Source organism: Dreissena polymorpha, chromosome 9 (genome assembly GCF_020536995.1).
Source record: "Dreissena polymorpha isolate Duluth1 chromosome 9, UMN_Dpol_1.0, whole genome shotgun sequence".
In the NCBI taxonomy this organism is placed as follows: Eukaryota; Metazoa; Mollusca; class Bivalvia; order Myida; family Dreissenidae; genus Dreissena; species Dreissena polymorpha.
Window position 1 is genome coordinate 75,224,846 of NC_068363.1, and position 15,793 is coordinate 75,240,638.

At 34.8% G+C, this 15,793-nt stretch overlaps 1 protein-coding gene and 1 long non-coding RNA gene across 2 annotated transcripts in view; both read left to right on the forward strand.

Moving 5' to 3' along the window:
• Window positions 1-14,260, forward strand: part of LOC127844697 (uncharacterized) — a 51,598-nt gene extending 37,338 nt beyond the window's left edge. The window contains exons 2-3 of the long non-coding RNA XR_008032871.1: window positions 11,170-11,349; window positions 13,791-14,260. This is a non-coding gene — a long non-coding RNA (uncharacterized LOC127844697). The remainder of the gene's footprint in view (window positions 1-11,169; window positions 11,350-13,790) is intronic.
• The window catches only part of LOC127846175 (uncharacterized), a 140,803-nt gene that overhangs the window by 121,384 nt on the left and 3,626 nt on the right, over window positions 1-15,793 (forward strand). The window contains exons 3-5 of the mRNA XM_052377351.1: window positions 14,267-14,379; window positions 14,958-15,116; window positions 15,283-15,511. Of these exons, the coding sequence (XP_052233311.1) occupies window positions 14,267-14,379; window positions 14,958-15,116; window positions 15,283-15,511 (501 nt within the window). The remainder of the gene's footprint in view (window positions 1-14,266; window positions 14,380-14,957; window positions 15,117-15,282; window positions 15,512-15,793) is intronic.

The window sequence follows — 15,793 nt, forward strand, 5'->3', positions numbered from 1 at the left end:
TATTCTTGAAACGTACTATACCTAAGCTCATTAGTCTCGGTACTTATCCGGTGCCTACTTCATGCATTATCACGTGCCAGCAATCGACATAAAAATACTTGTTTTTCTACAAACTAAACCGTCACTCACCATGACAATGATTTCAAAAGAATTGTGTTGCCCTTTTCATCAAAAATTTGCTCAGAAGTTTGAATTTCGTTGTTTATATGGATCAATATCTGTATTTTACTTCCGTTTCCACAGGTTTTGTGCATACACTGTTGGGAAATGTAAGTTTCCACTGCTACTTGACGTTTTTGTTACTGAACACGAGTATACCATTTACTGAATGAATGACTTAGTTGTTCCGTGGAATATTGGTTTGTTGAAAAATGTTATCTTAAAGATGAGAATATTGAAAATAAAAGAACACACTAACTTAAAAGCAGTCAATATTTTCTGATTTGATCCGGTGCCGTTTCGCGTATTAGCTGGAAACGCACAACAGTTTCTGGTATTATCCGTATTGGTTAGGCACCGTGAAGCATTGGGGGTTTAAACCGGTTGTAGAGCGCTCAACCTCATACTTGGCCCAGCAATATTCATGATACATATAAGTGTAAATAAATTGAACCTCATAGCATTGCCACTCGAATTAAACAATTATAAAAGGAAATTAAAACGCATTCAGTTTAATTACCATTTAATTGGTAGGAAGATACGCAACTGAGTTACCGCTTTTACAACTTTTTTTAGGAACGATGAAATGAAATTACGAACAACTACATCCCTTCTTTTCCCGTTCTTTTCTTTTTCCTAATTTCAGGTCACTCACAAATCCTTCCTCTTAAATCATTGGGCAGTTTTTTAATTAAAAATATTAGTATACCTAAATCGAAATGATTATTTTTAATTATCTATACACTCACCAACATCTTGTCTTCGTAATATTTAAAGTTACATCGATTATGCCTGATATTAACAGTATAATGGATTAATTCAGTTATCATGATCAAGACAGTACATAATGCATGTACATGGTTTGTACGCTGCTTAGATCAAATGTTGCATAATAAATCGTTTTAATAAAAACAATCTGAAAATGTTACTGAGGAACACAAGCATTTATTGTGCAATTATGATCTAACCTCAACCATACACAAGGGATAATTTTATCCCACAGGTTACAATTTTGTTTGTATCAAATGACTACTATGTTGTATTTTGCCGACTAGTCTTGCTTGTTACTAATTGTGTGTGTATCCTATGACTACTATGTTGTTTTTTTAGCTCACCTGAGCACAACGTGAGTTTTTGTGATCGTGTTTTGTCCGTCGTCCGTCGTCCGTCTTGCGCCGTCAACATTTGCCTTGTTAACCTTCTAGAGGAGGCCACAATTATTTCCAATCTTCATGAAATTTGGTCAGAAGATTGGTCTCAATGATATCTTGGATGAGTTCGAAAATAGATACCTTTGGTTGAAAAAACATGGCTGCCAAGGGGCGTGGCATTTTTCCTTATATGGCTATAGTAAAACCTTGTTTACACTCTAGAGGCCACATTTATTTTCCGATCTTCATGAAACTTGCTCAGAAAATTTTTCCTAATTATATAATGGATGAGTTCAAAAATGGTAACCTTTGCTTGAAAAACATGGCTGCCAAGGGGCGGGGCATTTTTCCTTATACGGCTATATATGGCTAGAGTAAAATCTTGTTAACACTCTGGAGGCCACATTTATTGTCCAATTTTCATGAAACTTGGTCAGAAGATTTATTCTAATAATATTTTGGAAGAGTTCGAAAATGATGCCGGTTGGTTGAAAAACATGGCCGCCAGGAAGCGGGGCCTTTTTCCTTATATGGCTATAGTAAAACCTTGTTCACACTCTGGAGGCTACATTTATTTTCCGGTCTGCATGAAACTTGGTTAGAAGATTCATCCCAATGATATCTTGGATGAGTTTGATTATGGTAACCTTTGCTTGAAAAACATGGCTGCCAAGGGGCGGGGCATTTTTTCCTTATATGGCTATATATGGCTATAGTAAAATATTATTAACACTCTAGAGGCCACATTTATTGTCCAATCTTCATGAAACTTGGTCAGAAGATTTATACCAATAATATCTTGGATGGTGTCAGAAATAATGCTCTTTGGTTGGAAAACATGGCAACCAGGGGTCGGGGCATTTTTCCTTATATAGCTATAGTAGATCATTATTAACACTCTAGAGGCCACATTTATTTTCCCATCTTCATGAAACTTGGTCAGAAGATTTGTCCCAATGATATCTTGGATGGGTTCGAAAATGGTTTTGATTTCCATAAAAACATGGCCACCAGGAGGCGGGGCATTTTTCCTTATAAGGCTATATATTTATGGCTTTTGTAAAACCTTGTTAACACTCTAGAGGCCACATTTATTTCTAATCTTCATGAAATATGGTCACAAGATTTGTCTTATTGATATCTTGGATGAATCCGAAAATGGTTAAGTTTGCTTGAAAAACATAGCTGCCAAGGGGCGGGGCATTTTTCCTTATATGGCTATGTATGGCTATAGTAAAATCTTGTTAACACTCTAGAGGCCACATTAATAGTCCGATATTCATGAAACTCGGTCAGAAGATTCATCCCAATAATATCTTGGACGAGTTACAAACTGATGCCGATTGGTTGAAAAACATGGCCACCACGGGGGCGGGGCATTTTTCCTTATATGGCTATAGTAAAACCTTGTTAACACTCTAGAGGTCACATTTATTTTCCGACCATCATGAAACTTGGTCAGACGATTTGTCCGAATGATATCTTGGATTAGTTTGAAAATGGTTTTCGTTGCTTTAAAAACATGGCCACCAGGGGCGGAGCATTTTCCCTTAAATGGCTATATATGGCTTTAGTAAAACCTTGTTGACACTCTAGAGGCCACATTTATTGTCCAATCTTCATGAAATTTGGTCAGAAGATTAGTCTCAATGTTATCGTGGAGGAGTTCGAAAATTATCATGGTTGATTGAAAAACATGGCTTCCAAGAGGCGGGGCTTTTTTCCTTATATGGCTATAGTAAAATCTTGTTACCACTCTAGAGGCCACATTTACTGTCCAATTTTCATGAAACTTGGTCAGAAGATTTATCCCAATAATATCTTGGAAGAGTTCAAAATTGATGCCGGTTGGTTGAAGAACATGGCTGCCAGAGGGGCGGGACATTTTTCCTTATATAGCTATAGTTAACACTCTAGAGGCCACATTTATTTTCCGATCTCCATGAAACTTGGTCAGAAGATTTGTACCAATAATATCTTGTTATCTCAGGTGAGCGACTTTTGGCCTTTCAGGCCCTGTTGTTTGACAAATCTTACTTGTTACTATTTTGTGTGTATCGAACGCAATCCAGTTTAAAGAAACAGTTTTTTTATTAATTGCCAGGGCATATAGACCAGGTTTGTGCCATTTATACATGTATGTATGATACTTTTTCATGTATACATAATGCATACTGGATACGTTCGTTTTTGTTTATAATTCTTTATTTTATTTACATTTGTTGATTTTTTTACCAAAATACAATACTCATTCGGATTGTCATGAAACATTTTGTTTAAATATGTTCATTTTTCAGTTTCTGTATCAGAAGAATAATAAATTTTGTTTTAATGATCTTTTTACATTTGTAGTCAGTAAATGTATATATTAATTAGTTTTACACCATTAGAATAAAAATGTCGGAATGACTAATGAATCAGTAAATTATTTTACATTTTCAGTTTCAAGTCAGTAGTATAATTAACAAATACGTTGTTCCAGTTTCGTTGAAAAGAATGATGAAATAAAATGTTGTTTGATGAACATTTTCTTTCATTTTTTTAAGGAACTGGTTAAATGGTAAGACCTTAATACTACCAACACAAATTTAAAATAATTTAGGCTAGACAGGGACTGAGGAATAGATAAAAGTTTACCTAGCTGGCCCAAGAACGGTATCGCCGATATCGGCTCATATAAAAACCGATCTAGGGCCGATATAAATACCGATGTCGGGTCAACATCGAGCCGTGTTGAACATCCCATCTCGGGCCGATATTGAAATAAATGTCGGGCCGACATCGGATCGATTAGAAATGTTTGCTGGGCCCTTTCTCTGAAATCAACGGCGAAATCGAACGTTGTCAGTGTGGACGGAAAAGGAGTAGCTCCAGGTCTAAGCAAGGAATGTGGGGATCAATACCTTTTTGGTCATGAAGAAGACGTTTCACTTGCGCAGATAAAGGACAAACTGGAAAACGAGTTAAAATTGGCTGAGGAAAGGTCGTGTGAAAGCGGTAGATTATCAAAAGACGGGAAAATGGAAAAATTGTCGAATTTGGTAAAAGTGGTATCCGGACGCATAAAAGATTTGCGATAATTACAGATGAAAAAAGAGAGAAAATGGACGAATGGAGAAATTCTAAGTATGTGTATGCAATGGGCAGTATACAGGCGCAGTTGTATCAAATCCGAACTGTTGTTAAACGACTCCTTAGTGCCAACGATGACCTACTGGCAATCGGAGCAACACTCAACGGTGAAAATGCCGCATACTCATCATCTTCTCAAATTGACTTGAACGGACGCGGGACGTGGGACGTGATAACATACCCATTCATTTAACAATCTTAATTCAAGACATTCTTGAAATGTTTAAAATATCAGCAGAATCCAATTTATTCTTGAAACGTACTATACCTAAGCACATAAGTCTCACCACTTATCCGGTGCCTACTTCATGCATTATCCGGTGCCAGCAATCGACATAAAAAATCCTTGTTTTTCTACAAACTAAACCGTCACTCACCATGACAATGATTTCAAAAGAATTGTGTTGCCCTTTTCATCAAGAAACTAGCTCAGAAGTTTGAATTTCGTTGTTTTTATGGACCAATATCTGTATTTTACTTCCGTTTCCACAGGTTTTGTGCATACACTGCTGGGAAATGTAGGTTCCCACTGCAAATTGACGTTTTTGTTACTGAGCACGAATATACCGTTTACTGAATGAATGACTTAGTTGTTCCGTGGAATATTGGTTTGTTGAAAAATGTTAACTTAAAGATGAGAATATTGAAAATAAAAGAACACACTAACTTAAAAGCAGTCAATATTTTCTGATTTGATCCGGTGCCGTTTCGCGTATAAGCTGGAAACGCACAACAGTTTCTGGTATTATCCGTATTGGTTAGGCACCGTGAAGCATTGGGGGTTTAAACCGGTTGTAAAGCGCTCAACCTCATACTTGGCCCAGCAATATTCATGATACATAAAAGTGTAAATAAAATTGAACCTCATAGCATTGCCATTCGAATTAAACAATTATAAAAGGAAATTAAAAAGCATTCAGTTTAATTACCATTTAATTGGTAGTAGGGACCCAACTGAGTTACCACTTTTACACCTTTTTTTAGGAACGATGAAATGAAATTACGAACAACTACATCCCTTGTTTTCCCGTTCTTTTCTTTTTCCTAATTTCAGGTCACTCACAAATCCTTCCTTTCTTATTATTGGGCCGTCTTTTGATTAAAAATATGAATATACCTACATCGAAATGATTATTTTTAATTATCTATACACTCACCAACATCTTGTCTTCGTAATATTTAAAGTTACATCGATTATGCCTGATATTAACAGTATAATGGATTAAATCAGTTATCATGATCAAGACAGTACATAATACATGTATATGGTTTGTACGCTGCTTAAATCAAATGTTGCATAATAAATCGTTTTAATAAAAACAATCTGAAAATGTTACTGAAGAACACAATCATTTATTGTGCAATAATGATCTAACCTCAACCATACACAAGAGATAATTTTATCCCACAGGGACACTGTTCTTGCAGCTAAGAAAATGTTAAGTTCTAAGGTATGTCCCTTAGGTCAGGCCTACATTAAAATTAAGTTTGTTTGCCCTTTGCCGACCGACCAACTTTTTACCTCCCCCCCCCCCCGACCCAAACATTTTTTATTGCGATTTCTGAAAACGTATTTTTTTTATTTTCGTATTCGCCGATCATAAAAGAGCCGACTGCAATATTTATTCGTGCACGTTATCCCTGTCCATTCTTATCGCCCCTGACCGATCTAGGTCGCTGCGATGATTGGAATTTCATATGCCCCTATGAACAATCCCAGAATCCATAAATTGACCGCCGCCATATTGGCTATTATGTCACCCGCTACTGAAAACGGTAGTGAAGAATTCGGCAGATTACAACGTTATCATAGTGTACGCCCGCTTTATTCTAATAAACAGTACTTAAAGACCGAGGATGGCTTTTTTATTGAATAGTACATATGTCTAAACAGTTACCATTTCGTTATTAATATTTCCCTTGTAAGTGTCTTTTTAAAGGTAATATACACAACTATAGCCGAAATGAAGTTAGTGATTCTAAAATTGGTCCGGAAATATTTATTAGCGGAACTCTGCAAGATTTCAGGTATAGTTTTTTTAATTAAAATTATGTATCTAGTTAAGTCTAAAACTAAAGTGGTTTTTAGCAATCTTTTATTTAAAAACCGCTCTCAAGCTAATACAAAAATATCTAGCCGGAAATGAATTTTGTGATTTTAAATGAACAAGTACCGGAGTTATTCGTTTGCAAAAATGTGTAAGATATCAGGACATGTCAAACTTTTTTTATTGAAAAGGACATATCAGCTTTTGTCTATAACTTTCTTATTTTTTTTATTTAAATAACGTTTTACATGTAAAATCAAAGCTTAATGCCTGAAATAAACGTTGTTTCTGCTGTTCTCAATATTTACTTAACTGATTTAATTATTTATTAAATTTTCTTAATAACATCTTAATTCACGATTGAAATGTTCAACATGAAAAATAATGAGCCTTAAATAAACTTAAATAGTTCCAATTGTGTTCTCTAGATTTCTCTTAACGTATGTCTCTATTTAATATTCATGCCAGGGACCTACACAAAAAGGTCCATGTCCATGCTGTGTTAATATGTGTGGAAATATGTTTAAAAGTACGCCAGAGTATGGCCGGGTGCCTTTAAGCGTATTCTCCGTACCCGGGGTACATGGTAGTATACTTTAAGTAGTACCTGAGCCTACAATTACCAATTAAGCAAAAAATGTTGGCAGGTGAAAGCTAGATTATCAAGGGGTTATAGAGCACATAAGTACAGTCCAAAAGAAAGTTTCACTTACATAGCAAAACATGATGGTAGGTAGGTCGACTAAACGTTAGTTTTGTTTTCTAAATTTTTCTTTTACGATTGATTACCCTTAATAAGAATATTCCATGACATGCAGAAATCTTCCCACTCTGTATTTAACAATATATTTATATGGTTTTGGTCAATTTGAAGTCAGTTAAGTAAAGTTGATCGATTGTTTTTTTTTATGCTATAGTTATTTTAGTGAATATGCAATACCGAAAATCAGGGTGTGGTTCGCACAAAAACACGTAGGGACGTTAGTGCAATTGGGTTGGTGAAAACAAACAACTTGTTTACGCCTTTTTTTGTAAATTAGGCAAGTCCGAGGATCTGACTGTCAGCAATATCTGACATTAGACAATTCTTGGCGGTTTTTAGATTATGTTATATGGGTATTCGTTATATTCACGGACATGCGAACATCGGCTTTAACTACGGGCGGCCAAGATCTACGCTGTCCGCTATAATGTCATCTAAGGTTTCGTGGTCTCATTAGCGGATTGGGTATCGCATTTCCAGACTGCGCAAATGCGCAGGCAGGTCTGAAGCTACGCTGGCCGCATATCGCATAAGACCAATTTTCGCATGACGCGAGTCAATTAAGTTAATTTGATTCATTAATTATTGTAAGCTCTTACTTGAATGCATTTCGATTGAATAATTTATAAAAAGGTAATAATGTGTATGTCCAGTAATTTCTTATATTTTTTAATGAATGTGTGCATTTACAAATTAACCATGTATGTAACTGAGTGTAATGATAAATGTTCTGACCATCAGTTCGTTGTCGTTCGCGGTGGGTTAAGTACGTTTTATTAAAACATGTGTATACCAACTTCTAGTAATTTGCAATATGGACACTTCTTGTTGGCAGGAAAACGTTTTTGAATAACGATATAAACACTCAGCATCGTGCAGTTTATCCGTCTGCAAACTATTCCAAAACCAAACTAAAAATACACCATTCGTGGAAAAAGAACAGTGAGTCAGTGAGTCATGAATTAAGGACAATAATGTTGTTATTGTTTCAGCATGCGACGGTTTCCGTTTTTTAGTGGCCGCCGCATAAAACGGATATGATAAATCTGTATATATTAAAGGGGCTTGTTTACTGATTTTTGACCTGGTTTGAAGTTTGTAATTTAATGCTTTAAATTGATAAATGTAAACATCGAAACTAAAGAGCTCCAGTATAAAACAAAAATCCTTACCTGGACCCGAACCACTGAGTAAACGTCTAGCGCTTTAACCACTTTTCATCCATGCTGATATAGTTCATGTCATATTTTATACTTTGTATAAGCATTCCTCGTAATGTCACAAAATATAACGATATCAATTAAACTTTCCAAATTATTCAATCGTATCGCGTTTGTAACTCTTTATAAATTTCAGGTTTTTAAATCGCCAAAAGATGCATATAATGGATATTTAAGGGCAACATAAATGTTTAGTACGAGAGGTGCACGATTTCATGACGAACAAAACAAAAATATGAATAATTTATAATCTTAATACATTTTTTTGCAACAAATGCTCAATATGAGATTCATGGCAATTGTAAATTATCCTGCAACGCTTTGGCCAAGATTTCAACGTCTAGTTGATGGTTGTTTGTTCCAATTTGCGCCATTCGTCCTTCAGAGCTCTTTTTAGACCAGAAAGTGAGTTTACGTGTCGATTCTGTAAGCGTCGTTTTAGTATCCCCATATACCAATTTTTTTTTGAAAACAGTGTTTAAAATTGTGGCTAGATGCACTGTCCTGATGGAAAGTCATGACGTGTTTATCCTCCGGAAAGAGTCTCGGTACATCCTTTCGTATAAATTGTTTCAGAACTTTATTGATATAGTATTCTGAGTTTACCTTGGTCCCTTTGGAAATTATTCTGATCACTGATTTACCTCTGGACGATAAAGCAGCACACGCCATGAAGCCACGGGCAAACGCATCACGTTTTACAAACTTCAGTTTATCGCCAACGTTTTCTTCCATTCTGTCATATCATACTCTTCTTCTTCCATAACTTCCACCAAGATAAAACATCGCTCGTCAGATGTAACAAAATCTCTCCACTTGCCACATTTAAGCTTAAGATATATAGCTTCCAAGACCTGACCCTGCGCTTCTGAATCTGTGCCATGTTGAGCTGATGAGCCTTGAACTTCTTCCGTAGTTTTGCTTTCACAACATGCCTAATGATGTAGTATACTGTTACCTTGGACATTCCTGTGTCCAATGCCTTTTTTCTCTTGGTCGGCGGATTGATTTTAGACATCCACCTACGAATTTTGCATACGACGTCAGGCGTGACCTTATATGGACGTCTACTTGAAGTTGAATTTGTAGCACCACCAGGCGTTGTTCTGCGCTATACAGTAGCGTCATGTCGAATATTCCGAATACTTCCCAAAGAAATAGCATGGTCCATCATTTTTAGTTCATTTGAATGCTTCTGTAACTGCATTTGCATCTCAAAAGGCCTAAAACAATGCCCTTCACAGCTTCACTAATTTTCTTATGAGGCATGTTGAATAATATTGACAAAATGCATGTTCATTGAAGTAAAGTATTTAACACATCTGCTAACACAACAATGGTTCGAGAAAACCGTGGATGTACTTGAAAAAACACGGATTCCGTTTGTTCATTTTGAAGGCAACTCTCGTACTTACTGTTTTCTTTAAAGAAACAAACTACACCGAACATTTCCAAATCTGAAACATTTTATGTTTCTTTTTTTTTTCAATTTATCAAAACGTGAACAGGTCCCTTTAAATGGTCCGGAGTCCAAACAGATGTTTCTTCATGTACAAACTATTTATTTTTACTTACATATATTTTTGCTGAAGCCCTTACACCGCTAACAAAGTATCCGCACTTATTTCTATTTACACGAAAATGTATATGTTTGACTATAACTTTAGTCGTACTGAACAGTTCAATATGAATGTATTAACCCAAATTAAAACTCGCAAATGACATATGAACACTCAGCAAATACGTAATTGCGGGATCTAAAGCTTGCAGCATTTAATTTTTGGGATGATTTGGATATATTTCTTGGACCCGACGAGCAGTATGGGAACACACATGTTTTAAATTGATTTCATTTTAACGAAGTATATGTTTCTTAAATTGTCCATCGTTTACTTACTTCCGCAAGTCACTTGGCTAAGTTAGAAATGTTTTTTTTAAATTCTTCACCATTTCGAGAACAGGGTGGGGCCTTTCAGATTGGGAAAAGTCGCGTCGTTTTTTTTACTTAAATTGTGATATTGGTGTTGTATTTGTTTGCTTACAAATTTTAATAAAAGTGTCCAAGTGAATGAAAAGTTTGAAGCACTCACAGTAAAATGTTTCAGTGTAATGTGATATCTTAGAACCCGTATAAAATATCTAGCACATACTTTCATTTGAATCGGCTTTTTAAGTTCTTTACATTCTATAAATGATCCTTATACCCAGTATTCATTCCATAAAAATTACTGCACTCTCGAACACAAACCCACACAAACCCACACAAACCCATAGGTAGATATCAATTTTATTTTGTGCAAAAAGCTAATGTACACTCAACAGCACCCGCTTTTAAACACATATTTTACAATAAAGACAAATAGAATGAAAATTATGATAAATGTGCAAATTTTTGTTTGACATTATAACTTGAAAACCAGTAATCACAAATAATTCTGTTAAAATCTATTCAAACACATACTAAATTACAGGCATTTAAACACACACGAAGGGTACCGCACAAGCTAATCTGGGACGACACTTCAAGCACATTCAATAAAACCGTTTCATAGAGCGCGGTTTCTACACATGTACGGGCCGCTTTATAGCAATCGCAATTTTTTTTCAAGTATCACTTGTCATTTCAACTAAGACTAAGGACGTAAATGGTTCAACTGCCGGAACGCACAAGGCTGTATTGTTTATTTCGCTTTCAGCCCACTTGTTACTAGGATCTTTGACTAGGAAGTCTTAAACATTCCACCAATCCCAACCGTCAAAGTGGTGTACATGCGAAGCGAACGTTCGACAAGTTTAGCCATCTTGCAGTAGGTTAAGTGCAGAGGGTGAAATTGGTTGGCGAACGGTGACAAGCTTCTATCATCGACGAGAAAATAGTATGTTCTTTAAATATATTGTGCTTAATTAAGAGGAATATGTTCAATAACGAATATGTGCATACACCGCTCTTAATTGTATATGGACTTCATGATGTATTGCATGCGTTCGCTCATTAAATGACTGTTTTTACGTGAATATCCGACCTCGTGGAGTAATCTTCTGTTTAAAAAAGGTGTCTGCACAACAATTATTGTTGTAAAGGTTGATTTATGTGCGAACTTTTTTCAAAACTGGTTGTTGTAATTAAGCGTTCAATATTGGGAGATTTGATTTTAAACCAAATGTATATGGGAAGTGTTAGGAGTCATTATCAACAGCTGTGAATGACATATACTGTTGTCAATAATAGGAGGTGCGCAGTTATGCAAGCGTCTATAAACTGTCAACTTAGTCCGCCATTTTGTTTAAAACAATAAAGTACATGTGGTTCCGATTTCAAAATTATTTTTTTTAAGACATGTCATGCATGGTTTCATGTCACATATGGTTTAAAAATAAATTTAATAACTATTTTCAGTAAAAAAAATTAATTTACGAGTTTTTAAAATTGTTTTGCACAGAAAATAGACGAGATTTTCGCTTCCTGTCAAAACAATCAAAATCAAGAAAATGGCGGACAGTGTTAATCTTCAGTGAAGGTCAACATGTAAACTTCTGTTCAATTGTGAATACGATCTAAACAAATTAAAAGAACAGCATCTCTTGTGCTTTAAACATTTTGTTTATATTATTATTTAACGGAAGATTTCAGTTTGAAATGGATAACAGTTTTCAAATGAAGTAAATATTTGCACATTTTAATCTACTTTCGCTTTTAACCCGAAGTTAAAACTTAGATGAACAATTGAAACGATTTATTTTGTTTAAATTTGGTTGTCACAGTCAATCAAATGATTTCTATAGCTTCTTAAACGGTTTGCTTTACTGTTCATTCATTCATTCAAGTGAAAACTGATTTTAATTAGTTTTATACTTACTTCAAACCGAAGTAACCAAAACCCATGCATGATAGTTGATACAATTACATTGGCATATCATAATTTATAAATATCTTGTTACAATAAGTGGTATTGATATTTTCCTTATTGTAGATATTTTATTTACATTCAGAGCAATTAACATCATTTATTGAACACATATTTGATGTAATAACACACAAGCATGCATTTGATATTAATATATGCAAGAAAACAGCAAACAAGATATGGTTAAGCTACATAGGACTTCTTACACTGCAACAGTGCTTTAATACCAGTGTTATAAATATTCATAGACTATTAGTGTATTAAAAATATAATTTCTAAAATAAAATAAAATAATTTTCCTACCTACCTACCCACCTGTAAAATCTAGGGTCGGTAAAGTGCAAACCAACAATATTTTGATTGTGGCCTCAAAGGTTATGCGTCCATGTCATTTTGCCTGCTCGGTGTTTTCGTTTTAAAAGACAAATAATTGTTTTAACAAATATAAATTAATGATTAATCACTATACCATCGAAAAATACGATTACATGTTGAATTCGTCATCTGTTATATTAATCACTCGTATTATTTTTCTATTGATAATCTTGTATCTTTACTTTTAATGTAGCTTTACTCAACTATGTTTTTTAATATTAACTGTGCTATAACATACGTTAAAATGTATGTTATATAAAATATTAGTATAACAAAACGTAGTAATATTAATGCGTTTTATAGTTGTAAGCTAAGGATATTTAAAATGAAATGTAAGCGTATTGTTATTTCCTCTTGTTTCTCAATAAACGGATGATAAGGTCATTAAAACTATCTTACATGTATTTAAGCTCACTTGTTTATGAAGTTATATCCATAATGGTGTGTTTATACTATTTAACTTCCATAACTGACTCATTTGCCTGTGGTAAAACCAGTTACGGGTAAATACATTAGAATATGCTTTAATAATTCGCTATAATGTACAGTCATTTAAATATGCATAACTCTTCCACTTGTATGCAAGACAACAAAGGATTATAATTGAATTTCAATCCCTGTTTTGTGATTTCCATGGAATTGTGTGTGTGTCTGTAATATTTAACTTAATTAATGTTTGCAATTGCTATATTCAATATGTATGTAATATACTTGTTTAAGTGTATCCGTGTACGTGCACACCATGCCCCTATTTGTCTGTCTACATGTGTGTCTATCTGTCAGTGTGCGAGTGTGTATGATTAGTTCTATGTCGTGTGTTGAAGTATTTTATCTGATGTATGGAAACTGATGTTATGACAACCAATAATGAAAAACATTTTGCAAATATGGCGATCAGGTCAACCAAATTTGTGATAAGTCAGTGGCAGCATTGTGTTGCCATGATGATGTGTGTTTGTGTTTGCTAGAATTGTTTGGTATCGCTATGATACGTTATTGTGCATGTGCTTGAAATATAAATTATTATCCTTTTGTAGGGTCTACTATATAACGATGACGAGCTTGGGGAGCGTGTTCACCGACCAAGAAGTTAACAATTGGCTGAAGGCGAGGTTGGCAATTAATATAACAAGTACTGGCTTACATAAGTTTATTGACAGGGAAGTAAAAAACGTTCAAGAAGATATTTTAAAATCCATTTCTTTGACTGCAACATGCACCAATTGTTGTACTGCGAACCTGTTGAAGTGCCCCACACCGGGCATATGCAAGATTCAAAGACAAAAGGGAAGCCCATCAATATGTAACTACCCACATGACACGGCAATGCATCAACCAAAACCTTGTCCAAACAGCATATGTGACGATATTCGTGATGAAATAATAAAGAAACACCGTTATAAACGTCCATCTTGGAAGAATACATCAGCAGAACAATGGACTTCCAACCACTGGGAATTAGCTAAGTGTTTCATGCCTCGAGATGGTTATGCTGGAGTGAGTAATATTCAAGGTACAGATTTCAATGGCGTTATCAGTGTTATGATGAACTGTTCACACTTTGATGGCACGATGTCGTTCATAATTGCTTCCCAGCAGCCCAGTGGTCCATGTCTTTTGACAAAGGTGAATGTGAAATCACGGTTTGTCAGTCTTTTATACAAGAATTTATGGATTTTTGTTCTAAGCTTAACTGTTAGCCAAAACAAAAATTCTTATCAGGCAGCAATAATTCTTAAATATTTTAACACAACTGAGCAATAAAGATAATGTAGAAAAAACACATAAATATGCATTTTTTTTAAACTGAGCAAACATCCTGTAACGGCCTAATTATAATTTTGATCAAAATAGTACAATTTTATGTATTTTGCTTACTAATGTTCATACACAAGAGACATTTTTATATTATCAAGATTGGACGAAAATTTGACAGTCTATATAAATCGACAATGTTAATTTTACTATTATTCTTTTTCCACCGTTTAATAACCTTATAAAGTAGTTTATCAAAGAGTTTCGCGGGAATAAAAATGTTTTTGACCTAAAATTAATGATGTTATTTCACAGAGAAAAAGTGACCAATAATGAAATTTGTCTTTTTTATAAATTAAAACCACGATTCACACGATTTTAATCATTAATATTTTCAAATGAACAACAGACACGCATTCAATTTAGCGTTTATTTGATGTCGTTAACAGGCACGTGAAATCAGCAATAGCATCCGTCACTCGCCTACATGCAAAGTTCAAGCCACTGATCTGAATGAAATCTTCAAGACAATGCTCGCAATACTCGAAGATTCAAGAGTTCTGGCACATGACACAGATGCACAGGACGCAGCTAGCAAATTAAAGCAGGTAATCAAAAGTGTGATTATACTTAACGATACGAAAAGCCGCCATTAAATGTAATACATATCGATTGTAATAGTACAGTGGTTCGCAGACAATTTAATTGTAATGATTAAAAACATCAAAGCAATATTAACTTATTATAACAAACGCATCGCATATATATTTTCAGTTACAAAATGAGAGTACTGATATATCTCTAACGGATGTGTATCAGTTACTGAAGGAATCACAAGAGGCATCAGAACAAGCTTGCCAAGTGTCCGCAGAAGCAAAGGTTGAGATTAAAACACTCATGGACAAAATACGCGAATTAGAAAATAAATTTGACAACTCACAAACCTGTGTTAAGAATGTAAATCCGGAGATGGAAGATACTATCTATGCGCAAAAAGTACTAGGTAAAGTAAACATGTATGTTCGCTATGGATATCATTCGCATGTGAATCGCTTTCATTTACTGTAGTAACAGCTACACCATACCACAGCCAGTCACCATATCGCCACCATCATACTACAGCCAATCACCATACCAGAGTCAAAGCAATCTACAACCGATCAACAAACCAGAGTCAATTTGTTAACTACAAGCGATAACTATAACATAGTTAATAAGCATACTGCTAACAATTACCGTATAGTCAATCATAATCGACAACCAATCACCATTTCAGAGTCACGTA